The sequence below is a fragment of the Polypterus senegalus genome, chromosome 1, assembly GCF_016835505.1.
Source record: "Polypterus senegalus isolate Bchr_013 chromosome 1, ASM1683550v1, whole genome shotgun sequence".
NCBI lineage: Eukaryota > Metazoa > Chordata > Cladistia > Polypteriformes > Polypteridae > Polypterus > Polypterus senegalus.
Window position 1 is genome coordinate 142,536,259 of NC_053154.1, and position 23,115 is coordinate 142,559,373.

Here is a 23,115-nt window from a genome sequence, read left to right on the forward strand (position 1 = left end):
CAGATTGCTGGTGGTGCATTTGTAGGTACAGAAGGTGAAAAGGAGAAGAGACAGAATAAATATGAGGGTGAGTAGTGTTTAGGTTCACGGCATTAGGGCATTTAACTAACCTTCACCCAGCTTCACCATCTTTGATGCTTATGATTCCACAAATAAAATCCTCATATAAGCACCTGGGGTTGTAAATGCCCCAAAGTTTAGTAGGTATCCATGTTCACTGCATATTTGACTGAGATGTTGACCGAATAAGTAAACTGAAGGGGGTCACAAGGGAAGTTAGTTAGTGCTAGACTTGAGTTAATAATCAATTAGCCATTCAAATGTTCTCAGTTATCACTAAGGTCAGTGCTACTGTTTATTTAAACGTTAAGAATAAAAATGTTTTGCTTGTTGGGAAGGGGATAATTGTGGATACTTTGAAACTGTCAGGAATTCTGCATTTAACTTTTTTAAAAATGTCTACAAACACTAATTCATCAGCCTGGTGTCTGGTTGTGGAGTGTGAGACTTGGTCAGACTGTCTTTTGAAGAGCACAGTGATGTAGATGGGAAGGAAATTAATAGAAAATAACTTTCAAAACAATGATGACGCAGAGAAAATAAGCAAAGTCCACACAACTACCAAAGCAGTACTTGAACCTAGGATGCTAGATCCAACATATCTTATAGGTTAAAAAGGAGCATTAAGTGTTAATTTAGTAGTAATACTGATGATTGTGCTCTGTGCTACTCCTAATACATGAGGCTGCAGCACTAACCTTCACGTGTCAGGTGCTACAAGTATGAGGGTGTACTCATATTTCCTATCCAGTATCAAGTCTGTATGAATTATGTGGACTATGAACTCTAAATTGACCCTCTGTGCATGTGGCATCCCTTCCAAGTTTGCTTTCTGCCTGACAAGTGATTGATTTTGGTTCCCTGGCACACTGTAATAGTTATATTGGTTTTAGGAAATTGACAGCTGATTTTTTTCGTCTTAAAACCTTTTTACCTCTAGAGCTTTTGTGGACATAACATTAACCGTTAATACCAGTGCGCCAAGACTTTCAACAGAAGGAAAGCAAGATGCTCTGAAGAATTCGCGGCGTGACAAGGCTCCCCTCTAGTGGCTAACTGGAGAATCTTTGTTCGCTCTCCTTCCGTAATCTTACCGGCAGTTTTTGGTTACCAAGGCGATCACGAGCAGCAGACAACACAACAGTGCACGGGGAAGGCTGTATGCACACAAAGCGGTGTCAGCTATAATGTCTTTTCTGTTTTGATTTCCTGTAAAGCAAAATTAAAGGCATCCATCAACTGGAGGCAAATATAGAAAAAGAAGCACCACCTTTTTTAAATATATAATAAAAATGGCCAGCACGATTCTCTCACAGCTGGGCTGGGACGAAGGTTTCGCCATTCCGGTCGCAAACACAGAGAATAAAACTCTGGAAGAAGAGGTTAGTAACTAGATAACAAAGGCAAACAAAGTCACTGGAAATTGGTCTTTTAGTTTGGTTGCTATCGAGGTGTTTAATGATACGGGGTATGGCTGAACAGAGTATCCTATCTCATATAAATGTCTCTCCTTTTGCATACATTTGCTTTTTAGAACAAACTTGAATTATAAAATCTAAGAATCACGCATATGACCGAAGCTCCAGTATGCCGTTTGGGGTGAATCATAGGTCAATTATCTTCTAAGTAAAAAGTCACAATGGTAAAGTATACGTTCTGTGTACATGTCTTTAGTCGAATAGTACGCGGGGAAGTTCACCCTTACGTGATTTGGCTGGCGCCCTGTTCACATGGTTGTTCCTGCCTCGTACCAGATGCTACCTGGAATAGGCTCCAGCTTCCAGTGATCCTGTTCTGGATAAGCGGGTTTGGAAAATGGATGGATGGATATTTAATGTCCGACGGCCCGTTCAGCGCTGTTTTGATGTCTTGCACCCGTCACTGAAACTGGCAAGTGTAGAAATTAATGAATGAAACACCAAGGGTGAATGACTGTGGAGTCGGGGTAGATACAAATGAATAAGAAGCGATTTTATTTACCGTTATGTGCGAAGATCAAGGCTGAGTCCGTTCCAAGATTTGTAGCAGTAATAACTTTAATCACGCGGGTGCGGAATAAGTGAATCTCCTGAAACATCGTGTAACGTTAATTCTTGTCCTTAGGAGATACAGCTGCTTGTATATTTTCCACTATAAAAGCATATTTAACCACCCAAGGTGCCAGACACATTTTTCTCAAAGTATTTAATGGGACTAAAATAGTCTTCAAAATTCTTCACCTTTACAGTTTCCGTGAAATGCTGTGGATAAATCTTCAATGTATAAAAGAAGAATTTATTATTAGTATTAGTTATAGTAGTAATTGTAGTAGTAGTATTCTTATTAGTATACATCCAACAAACAAGTACACAAAACACCAGAAAACACTAAAAGTTAACTTGAAAGTTAATAGTAGAATTTAACAGTCCAATAAACCTGGTGCAGTTAGGTCCAATGTCTGCAAAAAAAAAATCACATTTTTTCCTAACACAAAGCTGGACCAACCTCTGCTTGGATCATTAATCCATCCAACATTAGTCCTCCTGTATATCACTCTTAACAGCTTAGAACATTACTGACAAATACAGTTCTAATACAGATATAAAAACACAGCGCTAATAAAATGTACCAAAGACAGAGACTTTCCAGTGCCTTGGAAATCAAGAGTGAAGAGCACACATGGAAACAGAGAAATTAGTTTCAACCATAAAGCACACATTCAAAACTGACTATGTAAATATTTGTGAAAGCAAGAATGACGAAGGGCATTAACCTTGGCTTCACTGTTGACATGGATGGAGCATCATGAACTTATTTTGGTCAGGGATCCATTAAAACCATCACAGACCTCTAGGCTATAATTTCTTTAAGGCTCCAACACCCACATTTTGCTTGTTGCACACTCCTAAATATGTCAGTGTACAGTACCTGCATTTAGTGTCATCCCTTTACCAAGAATATGTTAGATACAGCTAATCTTTCAGCACATGCCTGCTTAGAATTGTCCTTATGGCTTTTGCTGTGCAGCAACATGCTGTCAGCATATGTTCTCAACCTCCCTCTTGCTCTGAGGAAAGCTTTTTCTTTCTTTCTTTCTTTCTTTCTTTCTTTCTTTCTTTCTTTCTTTCTTTCTTTCTTTCTTTCTTTGTCTAGGGACTTCAGGATGTCACCTCATGTAGAGGAACAAGTAAAGTGATAAATGCTGCCAGGACAGAGTGAGGGTGACACTTTGCCTCAGGCATTTTTTATATTTCTTCTTTTTGCTGCTTTCTGCTTCACTTGGCTGAGTTTTTTTAATTTTCATTGACATTTTTGACACTATAAATATTTTGGTTTGTATTATAGAAGAACCATAGAAAATAAAATTTTAGCCTGTTTGGTATTTACTTGCCTTTGGCTACATATTCAAATGCACACCCCAAGATGACATCCTATGCACACCACTTTTATTATAGCACAAAAAAACAAACAACAAAAGAAAACATAACATGGCAAGCAGAAGTTCAAGATTAAGCTTTTTATTTGCTTGATGGCACAAGCTGAATCCAGTGACTGTGTCATTGCTACGTCATTGTTGTGTGCTGGTTGGCACAGGTTCCATATCTAGAGCAGGAAAGAACTGAACTGTTAAATACTAGTTAACTCAAAAGTGATGTCATCTGAAGAGAACATGAACAAGGGTTAATGTGGTTCCTATAGTGTGTATAAAAAATGACATACTGTAGTAGTGTTCAATAGTTTTTACATGGTTTTTCAAGTAAATATATACAGTAGACCGCCAATTAACCACACCCTGATTTACTGGGGTTCTGCATTATCTGAGGCAAACATGAAAGTGTAATACACTACTGTTCTTCTAATTCATTAAAGTTTTGTCGTGAATACATTCAAACTGCGTAAATACCATGCTTTTAACCTCAGCTGTATTGAGCGAGTGGTCAAGGAGCTGGTTAACTGAGGGAATATGGGGGTGCCTTAATCATCTTCTTCCCAACTGCACCACTCAGCTGTTGTCAGTGTGTCACATGCTCTACTGTTTCATTTTGACTTCAATGTGACCCAATCCATTAGTATTAAATTGTAACTACAATACATTTCTGTTTTTAAAAACTATTGTACATATTAGCTGTATAATAAATGATGTAACACAAAAATAAGAGTGAATGTGCATCTTTCTTTGTTTTTATATAAAATGAAATTCACTAAGGTATGAAAAGATGTTTGAAAGTATTACTATACCATATCGATTAGCAAAATTGGGTGCCTGTACATACTTATAAATACATTTTGACTCACCCATAGTATTCCAGCTTATAGTTGCCAGATAAAACTCTGAAGAATTTAAACAGCAAAGTCCTTTCCAAGTAATTGTTTTATTTCGTTGTTGGAAGTGAGCTGAGCAGCGGAGTATTTCAAGAAAGAGTTCATCAGTCTTATTTAGAAATTGAAGCTGCAATTTTAACCAATGTCTTAATCATATATCTTTCTGATCTATGACAATCAGTAATAACTGTTAAAATAGAAACTTCAATGACAAATGTCTGTCCAAAGTATCCTCTCGGATTTGTAATTTGTTTTAACATATATGAGTCTGAAATCTCTATATGTAGTGAGGCTCAAGAAACATCAGCTTGTTTGAAAATCAGCACTTGTAGTCACAACCTCAAATGTCATTGCAGTGAACAACAGGTTTTGCCTCGGGTGGCTATGAAATCTACTTTCATGCTGTAAGCACGGCAGAATTCGATATGATGATGCTGTGAGAATGATATATGAAATGAACCATTTGCCTTTACATTTTAAAATTTTTTTTTTAGATTTATTTCCGTATTTCTCTGACACTTTATTTCTGAAAAGATCTGAAACATTTGCATGTTTGAAAACTGACAGTTTAATACAACTCAAATCCCAGTTTTAGGCCAGCTTTTCAGTGTGTTTTAAAAGATTGTAAAATTACATTTGTTTTATTAGATAATACAAAAGCCACACCAAAAATGTTATCAGCCATAGCTTCACCGATTCTCTTTGTTGGTGCACAAATGAATTGAGTTCTATGATATGCTACAAACCAGAAAATCATAAAAAGCACTTACAAAATTGAAAAAGGTCGATATCCAAATCCTAATCCAGGTTAAAAAAAAACAAATCTGGACTAAAACTTCAGTGAGTAACCTCTGTCCATTACAAGGGATGAGGCCCTGCCCCCTTAGGTTTCAGATACACAGTGGAAGGAACATATAAAGAATGACAAATTAATAATTAACCTAATAAATAAATAATAAAATCTAAACAAAAAGAAAAAAACATATGCAATACCAGTAATTATGAAATAATATTCAAAGACATCAAAAACAATTAAAAAAGTGCCGCTTAAAGATCTACAGGCGAGTAAACCATTACATTTCACGACAGATTCCAGGAAAATTAATTTGTTTCAGTTGCTAATGGAGGAGTGGTACATGAATTATGCATTAGAGCTTTAGACAGCAAAAACACCAGTGCATGAGATGTTATGGGCAAGATTTTGGTTTTCACTTTTATATTTTCTGATGTTTTAAGTTTTGTTTATAATGTGTTTTTTTTTATTTATTGTTTGTTCAGTGTCCTTGAGTGCTTAGAACGGTGCCATGTATAAATAAAATGTATTATTATTATTAATAATAATAGTAACTGCTATTAACATGAAAAAAGGTAATTCCACGTTTTCAAACAAGATGGTACATTGTTCATAAAACAGGCTGAATGAACCTAATGCACCGTACCATGTAAAGAATACATGGAGAACTGGCCTTAAATAACAGATCTGAGAAACTCATTATCTTTTTCTAAACTAAACAGAAAAAAATGTAAACTTTTCATAAATACTGCACTTATTTCTCTAGTAAGATTGACCAACAAGATAATAGTTTTTGTAGAGGTTACTATAATTTGTTTAAAAATACCAGTTAACAGAAAATCTGAGCTAACATTTACAGATGTTTTAATCTTTCAGTGCAGCAAGTATTTGCACAGTATCTTAAATGTATTTTTAATAATCTCATGACTCCAAAAGAAAATAAAAACAACTTTCTAATACATTTTACAATGAGAGTCACATTTACAGAAGTAACTTACACTGTCACAGCAGTACCTGCACAACATTGGACACCCCTGCAGTGTTTGTCTAGGGGTCTTTATTCACTTGTTTGCTATTTCAGTGGGTCCTTGTTTCAGACTTTAGTTTTGTAGCTATGTCCTTTAATATTTTTTAACTCCTTTTTGTGTTGCTTTCTTCATTTACAGCTAAAAAAGAAACAAACTGAGAATGCTCACTTGGAGAATAAAATTAGTGAATTTGAAGACCGTATCAGTGCAATGTCTGAACACTTGAAAAATGTTAGGCAAGAGCTGAATCACACACAGGTATATATTTAATTTCTTTTAAATAGGTTTGCCTCTAAGATCACTATGGTGCCTTATTAAGAAAGTTATTTTAGCTGAATAGAACCAATGTCTTGACTGATTAAGAGAGTGGGGTCTGGGAATATCCTAGGTCAAACTCTAGTGTCATCCTGATGGCATTATCCAAACCTGTACTGATGTTAATGTTGAAAAGAACTTATCTACTTTTCCCATCTCCATTCAGAATTTTTAATTAGCCTTGCTGTTAATGCTATAAGTTTATTTAAAGAGTCTTTTTGTTTTTGTTTAGGCAGTTTGCAGAGCCAGAGAGAAAGAGGTGGAGTCTGAGATGCACTTCAAGGCCCTAGCAGAAAGAGAGATGGGACGTCTTCGGCAGGAGATTCAGAGACTTGAAAATGAGCTGATAGCCATGAGAGAAAAAAGGAACATGCAGGAGGTAGTGCTTTGTAGTTTTCAAATTCTGGGTGTATGCAACACTGTTAAGTATTTAGTTTTATTGTTTAAAGCTTTCCTGATAGCATTCCAAGTCCTGATCATTTATATGGCCAAATGAATGTCACAAAGTCTTTTTTTCACAATGAATCAACTACTTTTTTTTCTAAAAGGTTAGTTCATTTAATATATTAGTTTTCAACTTTTACCCTTGCCTTTTAATGCATTCACTTTCAAATGATTACAGTTGGGCAGCACGGTGGTGCAGTGGTAGCGCTGCTGCCTCGCAGTAAGGAGGTTTCCTCCAGGTACTCTGGTTTCCTCCTACAGTCCAAAGACATTCAGGTTAGGTGCATTGGCGATTCTAAATTGTTCCTGGTGTGTGCTTGGTGTGTGTGGGTGTGTGTCCTGAAGTGGGCTGGCGCCCTGCCCGGGATTTGTTCCTGCCTTCTTCCCTGTCTTGGCTGGGATTGGCTCCAGCAGACCTCTGTGACCCTGTGTTAGGATATAGCGGGTTGGAAAATGACTGACTGATTACAATCTCACTTGATCCATATTTATGTACAAACAATGTATTTTTAATTTTTTCTGGTATTCTTATAATGTGCCTGGGATTGTTCCCAAATTAAAACACTGTAAAAAGGTTAAAATAATGTAATATAAAACAGTGCTTTCTATGTTGCTTAGTCCAATTTAGGGTATTAGGGAGCCTTTCCTGGCAGCATGAGGTGCAGGGCAGTAAAAAACTCTGGAAGGGGAAGCCAGTCTATCAACTTGCCCCCAGATGTAGTATATTTTAAATTGTACAGTATATTTAGGATGTTGAAGGAAAACCAGTGTACCTCGAGGGAAAACTAAGTGACTGCTTTGTTAAATAAAAATAAAGAATGATACACTTTTATTATACCTGTACACCATGTGTGGCAAATGGAGGCTAATTTGTAACATTTTTAATTATTTTCATCATATTTTCTTCATAAATATCATCATGCTAATTTACAATTATTAAGTACAAATTGCAGTATTACTAGAGGAATATAACATAACTCCACGATAAATAGAAGACAAATATTAAGTACTTTTGGATAATAACATGATAAATAGAAGACAAATATTAAGTATTTTTGGATAATAATATCTGTTTAACTGAAGTACTATAAGACACTGTAAATGTTCTCTTCATATTAGAAATGACCTGATCGATTACTGATCACATAACTATTTTCTGTATCGTTTTTGTCCATTAGAGGACAGTGGGAGAGCCCAAGCCTATTCTACATGAGGTGTAAGGTAAACAAGCCCAGACTCACGTTCACATCCATTCCCACACTTACTCTTAGTGGGCTAATTTAGAGTGACCAGTCAGCCTATCTTGCACATTTTGGGCTGTATGAGTAGACCTGATCTTGTGGAGAAAATCCAGATGAAATTGGGGAAAACTTGATGGAGAAGTTCCTGGAGTTTTGACACAGTATCGCTGTACCTTCATACAGACTAGCTAATTAGTCATGATTCCTCCTTAACTCAAATGATTGCATTTCAGGGATAAGAGTTTGTAACAAGTGCACTAGACAATCCCTTGTGATGTCTTCATATATTTTTTAATTAATCAGAAAAAAGCTTGTTTAACTAATAATAACTCTAATCAAAAGCATGCTATAAGGTTTAACGTTCAGTCAATACTGAGTGAGTGTGTGATGGTCTCCCCTCTTGTCTCATGCTGGTCTTTAGCTTGCATAATTTACTACCAGGATAGGCTTCTAGAAGAAGCAGGTCTCTTACATGTATGACTGGGTGAACATATTGTTGGCTCACGGTCTTTGTGTCATTTATATGCCATAGTTCCTGCAATCAGTGAAACAAGTGTAATTCTGTGGTCATATGGAAATAAATGCTTTTGCCCATCAAGCACATTCAGAACACGTTGTAAAGAATAGGCTGACTTTGGGCATGAAACCATTTTCTTAAAAATTGCTGCTGTATTTCATTATTCAAAACTAAGATTTCTTCTTGATCTTACCCTAATATTTTACTTTTCAGAACAATATTTTTAAAGCAAACCAAAAACTGGAAAAGCTGAAAAACCAGCTGAACTGGGATCAGCAGGCCCTGGAGGCCTGGCTAGAGGAGTCTGCCCGAAAAGATGAAGATGCAATGACAATCATCAAGTATGCTAAGCAGGATGAAGGAAAAATAAGAGTGAGTGCACCAGGATACTTTTTGTGATCAGACTATACATTCTCTTCATGTAGGAATAATCATGAATACACATTTGCTCTCATTTAATTTCTAGGAGCTGACACTGCAGATAGAGAAAATGACAAGTGATGCAAACCAGAAACGAAAACATCTTGATAATGAGCTCACTGAGACAATTACAGCTCAGGTAAGCATCATTTCATTTTTCCAGAAGTCAAAATGTACACATTTTTGTTGGATTATTTAAGTATTCTTTGAATGATTACCTTGTTTCTTTTATATATTTTTCACGTATGTGTAATCGATTGCATTACAAGAGATGCTGGAACCGGTTTCCTTTTTCTGTCAGACACATTGTGACACGGTGCTCCATGTTCCTAAGCATATTGGCAAGAGTCTCAGGGGGAATAGCAGCAATTTCACGTTAGATGTTTTCCTTCAAATCTTCCACAGTGTGAGGCTTGTTCCATATTGGCCAAAGCCCCTTTGAAATTACCCTGTTGCTAAAGAAGGACTCAAGTTTCTGCCATGCTCCTTGCCAATGTGTGGCACGTTGCTCCATCTTGCTGGAAGTAACTTTCTGTTAACTCACGATCATCCAGTTGATTCTGATGTTGCTTAAATGAATTGGTGACCCAATAGGTTAGCACCATGAAGACGCCCTGCTCAATACTGTACGCAACCATTATGATGAGAAGTCGAGTAACTAAATGAAGGGGTATGGGCTATATGCACCAGAAGTTGCAAATGGAGATTAAACATAGTATCTATCTATCTATCTATCTATCTATCTATCTATCTATCTATCTATCTATCTATCTATCTATCTATCTATCTAAACATCACGATGGCTGTCCAGCGCCTACCCCATTGCTCTGACGTAGGGGCGGCATGTTGTTTCACTCAGATTGCTTTGTCCTAGCAAGAGTTTTTGTGAATTTCCCCTTGGGATTAATAAAGTATCTATCTATCTATCTATCTATCTATCTATCTATCTATCTATCTATCTATCTATCTATCTATCTATCTATCTATCTATCTATCTATCTATCTATCTATCTACAGAATATTCAGGACCTCTTTTGAGTGAATCTCCTTGTACATAAGTACATGTTTTTCCAAAAGATTTCTAGATTTTTTTCTTGCCACTGTACACTCATTATTACCAATTAAGTAAGAATTTGATGATGTAAGGGGAAAAAAACTGAAATACCTGAAGGAAAAATCACACAAACACAGATATAGCATGCAAATTTCACACACACAACAATGGATATGTGATTCAAGCTCAAAATCCTGTATGTGTGAGGCAGCAACACCCAACGCTGTGCTGCTTTACTGCCAACTCAGGAATATTTAAGATAAAAATACATTTTGAGCTGCTTTTCAATATCATCAAACACAACAATGAATTTAACATGCTATTATTGCTCTTGAAAGGAAAGTGGCATTGCTCCTTTCATAACATTATTGTTTATAAAAACTGTTATAATGACCCTGGCTTAGTGAAACTGTTTACTCAGTTTGGGCACATACAAAAAGACCTGTAGTGAATCTCAATTTCTTTTGTAAATACTGACCCAACCAGTACACTTAGTGCTTACAGATCTGCCAACATGATGCCATTTTTCCAAAGCGCTTTCTTGGAACGGGGTAGCAGTGTTATGTACTAGTGTAATGTATTTTGAAATATGAACAAAGATGGTTGGTCATAAATACCAGAATTGTCAAATTTTTAAAGAAAATGAGAGATTCTTATAGTTTTACATAGTGAGATTTTGCTTTATTGATGACACATTATCTTAATAGTGAGCTCTGTTACCTCAAATGTCCAGAAGATGGAGTTTGAATCCTGGCCTAGTCACTGTGCCTGTGTAGTTTGGATATTTTCTTTCTGTGTCTCTGCAGATTCATAATAAATATTCATAATACAGATGTGGCTCTGTATTAGCATGTTTGCCCTGTGATGAACTGATCCCTCATTCAGGGTTAGTTCCTTATCATGTGCCCAAGGCTTATACAATATACCTAGTGACCATGAATTTGGAATAAATAGGTTGATGAATGGATGGAAGGATGATGTCATTATTTATTGATAAGCTGTCATATGTGGGGTTGTGGTAGGCACAAGAATTTCTAGATCATTTTAAAATATGAGCCCAAATATGAGCCCTTTTGACATCTGCTTTTTAAGCAGAAATACAAATGCAGTGAAGTCATGAATCACAAAGCCCATCTTTTAAAGTGACTGGAGGCAAAGATGAATAAAGAACAAAATAAATATTGCAGTGGTCCAGCTACAATGAAACCAAATGAACTGGGTATACAACAAAGAAGAAAAAGTATGAAACGAGAAGAAAAGAAAACTTTATAGTTGAAAGATTACAGTGTAGTATGCAAGTTAGCAAATGCATTTTTCATTACTATAGTACAAGGTCGTAGCGAGCAAGCCTTTCTTTGGGAAAATGGTTAACTCTCATAAGAAACATTTAGGTTCCTATTTGGTAAGGATTTTGATATTGAGGTGCTGAACTTTAAACCACAAAGTCGCTAGTGCAGCTCTAGCCTGTGCCTTCAAATGTACCTGTTAACCAATTTTATATATCCTGTCTTGTACATGACTTTGGATAACAGGGCAATCTTAACTTAATACCTTATGTAATTATTTGAAGTTTTTAAAAATGTGTGTTAATGAAAATTCTTATGCTAACTTCCACAAGCCACTTAATATTTTCATTTGGATATGCTGAAATTAACTGTTAAGTGTTTTGTGAAAGATCCTTGCTTCTTTTGCAAAGTTAATGTTCTGTACTATTCGCATGATGACTATATATTTACTTGTACTTTCAAGTAATAGAATAATCATGTACAGTATATTCCTCCATTTTTACCTATTTGACTGATTTATGTAATTTAAAATATCAGGAAAGACAAGTTAATTTGTTCTTATTATTTAGTAATAATAGTTATGGGTGGAGTTGATTGTGTTATTTATTTAAACTTACCAAATTGATAAGAAAGCTGCTGGGGTTTTTAAATTATCACTTCATGTAAGACCTCTAGAACATGTTCACACACATCAACATAAATGTATACAAAAAACATACATACTGTATAAACAGGGCTGATAAGTGATTGCTGTTCACTATGAATTTAATTCATGCACTAAACAAAATGCAGACTGCTTCATTTCAAAATCCATGTGTGGTGATGGATTGTTATGAAATGCATAACGATATTTTTGGTGGAAAGGGCAATAATTAACTTAACCAGCATATTTGGGGGATGTGTGAAGAAGCCCATAGGTATGTGACAAAATGTAAAAATATTACACAAACAGCAACTAGGAGGGGAACTGAACTCTAGGTCACAATTAGCAGTTACTCAATATGCTCTAGTACAATTATTCAAAAGACATTTTCTATCTACATTGTACTGACTCTTGGCTTTTGGACCCAGATTGAGCTGGATAAAACTGCCGAAGATTTTCGTCGAGCCCATACAGAAAGAGAGAATCTTATTCAGCAGTGGGAGAGCACTATTGAACAGATGAGGAAGAGAGATCAGCAGATGGATCAGTGCTCACTGGTGAGAACCATTGCTCTGTGACAGACAGGAACTGACCTTATTCATAATATATACTTATTTAATTTGTAAAACATGAATTATTGCATTTATGTTTTCATCATTATCATTAACAAACTCTATAGACAAATATAATCCAAGATATCCTGTAACTTTAAATATCAAGGGACTCCTTTTATAAACTGTAAGGGAACAACTGGAAATAATGATGGAGACATTTCTTTAAAAGAAGCAGAACAGCATTGAAGTTAAATCTGGGATGACCTGCAACTAGAATTCTGCTTGGATGCAGGTTGAATGACTTGTCATGTCATGCCGGGCCAGTGCAAGAGTGTAATTGTGGCATCCTGTTCTTTCATGCTATCACAAGGCTTTGGCTACCCTGCCTCCCTAAAATGTTTATTGAGACCATACCTTTTTTTTACAATTTTCATATTCAGTGGCTTGCTGAAGTGAAGCAAGAAATCAGACAGAAAGAGGTGGTGATAAATGAAAAGCTTCAGTTCCTTGAAAATGAGGTGCAAAACAATAAGGAGTATGAAAAGAAAATTTCTACAGCAGAGAGACAGGCTGCTAAACTGAGACTTGACTACAAAGATCAGGAGAGAAACCGTTCACAGCTCCAGAGTGAGGTGGGTGTCAACAGCCAAATCAGACGTTTTGTTTCTTTTTAATCTTCTTGCTTTTTAGTCATACATGTAGATAAATAAATATATATATTATTCTACCATTTTATGTATTTATTTAAAGAATTTCCCCTGGGGACAAAGTTTGTTCTATCTATCTATCTATCTATCTATCTATCTATCTATCTATCTATCTATCTATCTATCTATCTATCTATCTATCTGGAGAAGGATCAATGTTTTGAATTAAAATAAATATATCCATCCATCTCCCCGTGTCTGTGTGGGTTTCCTCTGGGTGCTCCGGTTTCCTATTCTTCCACAGTCCAAACACATGCAGGTTAGGTGCATTGGCGATTCTAAATTGTCCCTAGTGTGTGCTTGGTGCGTGGGGGTGTGTATGTGTGCACCCTGTGGTGGGCTGGCCCCCTGCCCGGGGCTTGTTTCCTGCCTTGTATTGGCTGGGATTGGCTAAATCGTCAATGCACCTAATCTGCATATCTTTGGACTGTGGGAGGAAACTGGAGCACCACACAGACATGGGGAGCACATGCAAACTCCACGCAGGGAGGACCCGGGAAGCGAACCCGGGTCTCCTAACTGCAAGGCAGCAGCGTCACCATGGTGCTACCGTGCCACCTTAAAATAAATATATTATAATTATATGTAATTATTTAACAAACAAAAAGAATCTTAATGGCATTGCAAAGATTTACACATCCTTCACTATAAAATGGAAAAAGGTATTGACTAAGAAAAAGGCAACAGTAATAAGTTTATAATGGAAAAGTGTGACAAAAATGCATTCAAAATAGATAAATAGTTCATTTTTTTCAACATTTTCAAAGTGACAAGATACCAAAATGGACAAAACAGCCATTCTCTACATGGCAGATTTTCATTATATGTTGCTGTTAGCAATATAGAAAGGAATCCCTCAATTATTATAATAAAAAAAATGTTGGGAAACGAGACGCAACTTTCAGAGAGACTTTTTGGAATGAAGTCCTGTGAGACGGAGACTTTTAACATGAGATTCTTTCAAGTCACGCCATACTTGCAACCTTTGAAAGCAAGACCACGGTCATCTAACCTTAGTCATGTGAATGCTTTTGCCAGGCACACTTCCTACACTCTCAGCTCTTATAAATGTTATCAGGGCAATACTTTTATGACTAAGTGAAGAAGAAAAAGCATGGACAAACATTCAAAAAAGTTGGTTTATTTATTAGAGAGAAAGAAACGATATTCACTCACGGGCAGTTATACATTGCGTTTTCACGATGTAAGTCCAAATACGGAATCAAAATTCAATGCGATCTTGAAGAAAAAATACTTCCAAATATTATTTTTACTGAAGTTTTAAAGTAAAAATGAAAATAATGCGTATGTAACAATTCCCATGAAAATAACAATCTCTTTAAATTGTATATCTGGCTAACCAAACCTGGGGGTGGGCGAGTGAAGCGAGCAGCGGGCAGAGCCCCCTAGTACTTTGTAATTTTAAAAATAACTCAAAATTAGAAAATAGAAAGCACAAAAAAAATCTAGACATTTGTATAATATGTTTTCTTTAACAAAAAAAGTGGTGATATTGTGAAAGAGCAAAACAAGAGATGCTATAATTGCATGAACACATACATAATTTAAATTTTAATAAATAATTCTGAAGCCTGGATATATACATTTATATAGCTATAGTTTGGCTTATCACCTATAGTCACAGAATTTCAAAATGGTCATCTCAGAGTGCATACTATATGCATGATACTGCATTCCATACAACTACAGGGTGACACAGAAAAACGGGAACTTTTGAAAAACCCAATAAAAATAGAAGAAATCCAACAAAAAAATGTATTGACAGCAATTGAACCACTACAACTTGCCTTTCAAGAGACAGTAATCCAGATTATCAATGTCTGAAAATTACGTTTTGTAGATGGCATCCTCCTGTACGTATGCATTCTTCCAATCTGCTGTTGAGGTTCCCCATTGATCGCTGCAACATCTCCGCCGGGATACCACAAATTTCGTCTTGAATTCTTTGTTTCAATTCATTCAGTGTCCTTGACCGAGTCATGTAGACCCGACTCTTAAGGTAGCCCTACAAGAAAAAATCACAAACGGACAAATTCGGTGATCTTGAGGGCCAGGGAATGTCACCAAATCTTGAGATGACACAGTTACCGAACAATTCTCGCACAGCTGCCATTGATTGCCTTGCAATTGATTACTAAATTATTAAATGGCGAGATTGTTTACAGCTCAAGGTCCCTGTTCTGCAGTGCTGCCAACTGTACATGGCTGCCACTACGCATTTCAAAAGTTCTGATTTTTCTGTGTCACCCATGCAAGAGTGTTTTTCATAATTCTTATATTATTTATTTAGATATCACACAGTATTTATTTTATATGATGCTTAAGTAATCTACTATTAATCAAATTAATCTTTACCTTTTAATATAGGTCCATAAGTGTACTAAGTTGTAAATATTTTGCACTGTATTATTGGAAGTGAGCCTGTCAGACTTTATTATGTAGCCCATTTCATTACAGTTGCTTGCTTCAGTAATCATCTCAGTAATCATGGCACAGCAATTATTGCAGCAGCCTCACAATTTCAGGAGACTGGGATCAAATACCAGCCCAGTGACTGGCTAGGTGGAATTTGCACAATCTTCCCAAACTTGACTGGGTTTTCTTTGAGTCCTCAACTTTCATTAAAAAAAGATGTACAGATCAGGTTAAATGACATTTCAAAATTGAGCCAGTATGAATGTGCCCAATGATAGTTTTGACTTCTTCCCAGTATTTCTAGAATGCGTGGTGGTGGTATACAACCCAGATATTCAAAAAGTGGGTTTACAATTGAGAGTTAAATACAATAAATCTGAGCTCAATTTAACTGAAGTATTGCTATATTCTAATCAATATTTTATATTACTTTAAAAAATAAAGTATTGTGTTGCTTGATGTGAATTTTTAGATGCCAATCAGTTGTTCTTCAACTGCACTACAGCATCATTAATAAATAATTATTTGTACTGTAAATCTCTCATGTTTTGTATTTACATTACTGAATTTCATTTACTTTAAATAAAAAGGCAATTTAAAAGGAATTGATGTCACTTAATGTAAAACTTTAGTATCTTGTTTTTTCAGTTAGAAAGCTTAAAAGGAACTGTGGATAGGACTGCTACTGATCTAGAAACCATGAGAGCCCAAGTGACAAATCTGAAAAAGGACATTGTGGACAAAAATAAACAGTAAGCATTAAGTAAAGCATATGAATGTATTTACTGTATTAATTTGTTTATTTATCCATCCATCTGTCTATTTTAAATTACTGAAATTTTTAAAAAAGTAGGTTCAAGTAAATTACTGATGACATCATTTACACTTTGGGATAGTCATGTTACTAACACATTTATATTCTTTAAAAGTCTGGAAACAGCTAAAGAAAATAACTCTGCTCTCCTTCACAAACTGAAAACTGTGAATGAGTCAACATTAAGTGCTGAGGAGAGATCAATCAGAATGGAGGAAGCGCTGAAAGAAATGGAACAAAGTATAAAGGTGCCTGTTTTCATCTACAATCATCACCCTTCATTTTGTTTTTAAAACCTTTTACTTCACAGTTTATGTGTATTCAGATTTGTATGCTTACATGAATGAAATTACATTAGGTCTTACTGATTGTTTTATGCATTATCGTAGGACATTGAAAACCAGTTCAAACACCTGAAGGAACTGCAGTTCAAGAGAGCACAAGAGCTACAAAGCCAAAGAATCAAAGAGAAAAACATTTTGTCAGAAATAGCCGGCGGCAGAGCTGCTCTGCAAAATCTCAACAGTCGCTTGAATAAACTGGATCGAGATTCTATCCAACAGCAGCAACTCATTTATAGTCAGGTAGTGCATTTTCTGTAGTAATTATTTACTTTGTTAATTTCTAGCAAAACTTTAAATTGCATGCATTTAAAAGATATTCACTCACCCATTTGTGAATCCAGTTAATCCCATTTATTGGTTGTGGGAGCCTGGTCTTATCGCATCATCAGCAGGCACAATGCAGAATTCAGTCCATGACAGGGTGGCAGTCCATTTCCAGTACATGCTCAGATACACAGTTAGTTTATAGTTGTTAGTTGTTATATGTAGTTATTTCAATATAAATATGGGGGGCAACATATGGTAAACATGACAATGTTATATTGTTTAAGATGCAATATATATTTAAACTTTCAATAATTTTAATAAATTCTGTTTCAAAATGTATGGGCACCAAGATAGCATGGAGATTGGTGCTTTTTCCTGCTCCAGCATTCATGTGTGTTGTCATTATCCGTGTAGAGTTTGCAGTTCTCCTCCTATTTGTATGGATTTCCCTCAGTGTTTGGTCCCACGTCCCTGCAAATAAGATTGTTCAGTGACTGTACACCAGGAGTGTCAAAATCTGTGGCAGCAGGTGTTCGTTTCTAGGACTTTCTTAATTTGTAGCAATAACTTCTGGTACCTGAGCAGACTTTATTTTAATTGACTTTAATTGGGCTCATCATTGCTTCTTTTTTCCTTAACTAGTGGCCAACATATTACTATCTTATTCAGAAGCTTCAGTCTTTGTTCCTATAAGTCCACTGCTTTGACTCTAACCAGTTGTTTATTATAATTTAATTCTTGCTAATATTAAAATGTATTTATTTCTGTGACATCTTCATGCTCTCTAGCGTTGATCCATGAAATTTGCCAAAGCATTCACTTCTGGTCTTTTTCTGCCGAAATTTTTACTTAAAAATTCACTATGCGACCTGCTTACAGAAACTATTTTTTTCCCCCTATGATTCTTTGAGAGGCTAGTGTGATATCACAAACTGTGATACCTGCCTGATTTGTGTTGTGTATACAGATATTTCAAGCATGCATACTATAAGCATACTCCACCTTATGCTTTATGGAGTATAGTAATTTTTTTAATTTATAGAGTACACATGCATGTAATTAAAAAAAAAACTTGCACTGTTTTCATTTGAAACAATAGCTGCCCATAATGAGAATATTATGAAAATACTTAATTGTTCTGCATAGATTCATTGTATGTTGTGTACTAACTACTGTAGTGACAGAAACAGCCCTCTATATATATATATAAAATGTTGATCCCTTGCATCACACGCTCTATTGGTGTTAAGTAGTTGTAGTCATAGGTGCTCAGGAGACACAGAGAGCGCGAGAGATAACAGATTCAAAGTATAATTTTATCTCACGGAGGCACAGTGGTTAGCACTGCTGCCTTTCAGCTTAGATCAAATTTTTGGCCACAATCATCATTCCAGTATAGATAGCAAACACTTCCCTAGCCATTTGGGACACTTAAAAGACCATTGTACCATTACAATTATCTTTCTAGTTCAGTCCCTCCTACTCTATTGACTTCAATGCATGTCACAGAATTCTGCAAATTTCCCAAACATTTCTATGATTTTACTTCACTCCGGACAAAGAGAATTCCACAGAGTTTGTTCACCACTAGTGACCCCATCCACATTTTTTTATGAACCATGGCAGTCAAATATTTCTCATGTCTTCATTTTCTTTTTTATTCATAAACCAAACAATTAGTTCTGAATCTTAAAAGCAAGCCTACAAAATGAAGGCAAAATATGTTCCGTTATAGCATTAATTCACTACATATTAAAAAAAGTAATTGAAACAAAAACCTACAACTACTGTGGCCCAACAGGACCTGAGCTTGACACCTCAGCTCCAAATTTTCCTTTTTAAGTATGTCCTGTGGCTAACTGCCACTCTACCTAAGGCTGGTTGCTGCCTTGTGTCCGATATGGATGGGGTGTACTTCAGCCCCATGGAATAAGCAGATTTAAAAATGTAAAGATTTGTGCATGTGTTATATTTTAAATGTGCTTGTTAAGTTAGTTGGCCTTGCTTGTTGATGAATGGGTGTCTGGCTCAGTGCTTGTTTTTTTAACCTTATACCCACTGATGCAGAGCCACTTTGCAATGCAATGCAGATATCAAAAAATGTATAGATGCATTATTTATCATGGGTAGCATAATGGCGCATTGGTTAACACTGAGTACTCACAGCTCCAGGGACTCTATAGAGTTTATGTGCTACCCTGGTTTTCTTCAGATACTCAGCTTTCCTCTATTATCCCAGACGTATGCATGTTCGCTTACTTAGTAACGCTTACTGGCCCCATATGGGTTTGTGCAGGAAAGTGTGCTAAAATAAACTGGTGGTCTCTGCCTTTCATCACATGCAGCTAAGCTACACTCCTTTTCCCTAAACAAATCATAAAACCTTTGAATAATTAAATTAGTGTACATTTTTTTATAGTTATGTAAAAGCATTTATACAACTACATTAATAACTTCGCTTCGCTCGCCAACCCCTTGGTTTGGTCCAGTGGAAATACAAATTATTTATGTTGTTTTCATGGGAATTGTTACATATGCATTATGTTCGCTTTGTATTTTAAAACTTCCATAAAAATTTCTTTAAACACTTGTGTTCTTTTGTGTTCCAACATACTGAATCTTTTAAATGAGGTCAGTGAGACATGTGTTTAATAAATTTGTACCATAATACAGGGCAGGTTTCTCTGTTTGGAATATCAGCACAGACAAACCGATCTACATCATCAGCAGTTAATAATTTATTTTGCAAAGTAACCAATAAATGCATATGAGGCAAATCTCGTTTTTGAAATTTGATGGTGTAAATGTATGCTCTGATTTGCCCGAACACCGTTTTGAATTCATTCAATAAAAAGAAGACTTTCTGATAAAACAATCTATTTATGAAAATGGGAATATCCAGAGCTGATGTAGCCGGTGGTATTGTTCTCAAGAATCTGCGCATTTCTGGCCATTGTGGATTGCACGTCATTGTAATAAATAAATCTGGCCGACCGATAGTTCAGGATATTGCCATTGCATCATGATATAACTGTGCAATGCTCTTGGACTACCTTGATATGATGATGGTTATATTACTGCTTTACCTATTTTGAATTTGTCTGAACTATTGATATTTGAATTTTGAATGTGATCAATGAGACCTTGCATATGTTCCGTTCTAAGTTTAGCTTGATTCGATTTAATAAAGAAGAGACGATTAGCTGCGACTTTTACGTACACATTAATAATGTAATGTTAGCGACAGACGTTGAGATGATAGAAGTGGGTTAAATACATGGGAACGTATCGCTAACTTAGACCCAAAATATTTTGTGGGTGTTATATGTTTTTCTGAATGCGTTTGTTTCATATTGTACGACCATCCTGCTTCGCCATCTGGGAAAAGCAAAGGAAAGAGTAAAGAATCTGAATGTGGCGATGTATTTGACAGAAATGACGAATTGTGCTTTGCCTTTGGATATACACGAATATCTACTCTGTCTTTGATATCTCTGTCTTTTGAAATTATTATCGCTGACAATTCGTCACATATTGGTTAATTATAAAGGCGACTGTGATCTTTCGGATTCAGATAGAAATCCTAGACAATTTTTTTGTCCGTGTTCTCTAGATAAATGTTGTGTAAAGTGTAAAGATACTTTTGGACGTATGGATTTGTATCCATTATCGGCTGTAGAATTTCTAGTGCGTCGGATTGTTTAACTCTTTTCGATTCTATGTTGCAGCGCTTCTCCATGATCATAAATATACACCTTACCAAATTGTGGTTTCTTCTAAATTAAACTTTTAGTAGCTTTAACTGTTACGGGACCACAGATTCTCATAGCGTATGGTCCATTATTGTGTAAATCAACGTTTTGTGCATTGAATGATGTGAACGCGAAAAGATTATTGTAGACGTGTATATTTTGCCTGTAGTGTTTGTGGATTTCACTGTCACCAAACGACAAATCTTTTAATTCTCCCGGATACGCCTCTTCACTGGGAAGAAACACTACTTTTCCCTGATTGCAACACGAATTCGCAGATCTACAAGTCTCTGACTTAAACTATAAAGCCTTACAATTAGAGCTGAAACGATTAGTCGATGTAATCGATGACGTCAACTACAAAAAATTGTCGACGCGGATTTTTTATTGTCGACGCATCATAAACAGAACCTTCAACAGAGGCTCCAGTCACAAAGAACCACATTTGTTTTTGTAACTGCAATGCACTACATGAACGTCTGGGGGCAGTATCGTTTGTTATTGTTTGTCAAGACAGCACAGAGTCCTACCAACGAAGAAGAACAGCTGAGGAGAAGAAGAAAGTAGAGGAAAATAAACATGGTTGCAATGGCAAGTCGAATAGAGTAGGGGGAAGGAGATGGAAAAAATTGAGAAAGAAACTTTCTAAAGTGTGGGAACATTTCACCGAAAAAGAAAAAAAAGTTGAATGCAGATTTTGCAAAGCACAGTTTTCTTTTCTGTGTATATCAAGGTTTCGACAATGATAGGTAACCCTTAAACCAACACATACTTTGGGGTTAATGTACCCCTGGGCGCCAAATACTTTTTTGCTGCACTTTTTAAGTAAACGTCACAATTCATAAAGAAAATGTGAAATTTTAATGGAACACATTTTTTTCATGCAAAGAGCATCACAATTACTGCAACACTGATCATTTTACACACTGTAAAATGAACTGTAAAAGCTATAAAAAATTACTGCAACAATCTATTATTATATGTTCAATGTGCAACAGAAGCCATTGATGAAATTAAGTAAATCACCAAACCAACTGTGCTTGAACTGGTTTCATGCAACACACAGAAGTAAACGCTGATGATTGCAGGCTCGTCTAGTACAGAAGCTGAATCCCAGAGACAGTGAGACTGCAGGGGCCGGCAGTGCTCATGAGCTGGCTGCTCAACAAATATACACAGTGACTGATCAACTCTGGCGTGCTGCTACATTGCACTGAGAAACAACTACAACTTTAGTCGGTTGCACAGTTCAATGAATATACGTTGCCGCATATACTCGGCTTCGGTGTGCTTCCAGATTGCCCTGGAAACCAACTCTAGCCGGTTGTAGCAGTTTAAGGGTTAAGTGCACATAACCAGTTATGTTTGCTAACGTGTTTGAAGCTATAGTAAAAGAGTGAATAGGAGTAGTTGAGCCGTCCTAGTTTTTTTTTAATAATATTTGAGTTCATATGAATAGTAAACCATCTCTGACTAACGTTAGGTAACTTGTGTTTTGGAGTATATCAGTAATTAGCTTGTTACATGTTTTAGTCCGTTATTTTTTATTTTGGCATAATATAGTACATGATGTGATAAACTACAACACTTTTCCTTCAGAGTGTGATGATTAAAACATCTTTCTCTGTCTGCAAACTCATTCTTGTGTATTCCTGCTACCTCTACTCCGTCTGAGTGTCTCTTCTCAGCAGCTGGGAACATTGTCTCAAAGAAGAAAGCCAGTCTCACACCAGAGCATGTTGAAATGCTCACGTCCCTGCACTGCAATCAGGAATATATGAACTGAATCTTTTTTAAACTGTACATTATTGATTTATTTTATTTGTATTGAAGCTTTATTTAAACGTTTGGACTTTAAGACACACCAGTGGCCATTTTTGGTTAAGTTAAATGCACTTTTTGTGTTTAATAACTATGTGAACTTTAGTTTGTATTGTTTAATGTATTTCTTTTTTATTGTGATGGTCACACTAATATAAAACATTGATTATTTTCAAATTCATGTTACACTGGTTGTCATTTTAATTTGATTACTTTTTATTTTTAATCGTGTTAATGCAGAGACATCAGGGTGACATTCACGGGTGGAGATATGTGAGCAGATGAGGTAAGACATGCACTGGAGCCCAGAACAGGAT

The 23,115-nt window shown here is 36.0% G+C and overlaps 1 protein-coding gene across 1 annotated transcript in view; it reads left to right on the forward strand.

Annotated features, from left to right (window-relative positions):
* Positions 1 to 1,194: 1,194 nt before the first annotated feature.
* LOC120532951 (coiled-coil domain-containing protein 39-like) overlaps positions 1,195 to 23,115 on the forward strand; it is a 42,568-nt gene continuing 20,647 nt past the window's right edge. The window contains exons 1-10 of the mRNA XM_039759474.1: positions 1,195 to 1,442; positions 6,322 to 6,441; positions 6,731 to 6,877; positions 8,914 to 9,072; positions 9,167 to 9,259; positions 12,532 to 12,660; positions 13,098 to 13,289; positions 16,449 to 16,552; positions 16,730 to 16,862; positions 17,004 to 17,198. Coding sequence (XP_039615408.1) covers positions 1,353 to 1,442; positions 6,322 to 6,441; positions 6,731 to 6,877; positions 8,914 to 9,072; positions 9,167 to 9,259; positions 12,532 to 12,660; positions 13,098 to 13,289; positions 16,449 to 16,552; positions 16,730 to 16,862; positions 17,004 to 17,198 — 1,362 coding nt within the window. The 5' untranslated portion in view covers positions 1,195 to 1,352. The remainder of the gene's footprint in view (positions 1,443 to 6,321; positions 6,442 to 6,730; positions 6,878 to 8,913; positions 9,073 to 9,166; positions 9,260 to 12,531; positions 12,661 to 13,097; positions 13,290 to 16,448; positions 16,553 to 16,729; positions 16,863 to 17,003; positions 17,199 to 23,115) is intronic.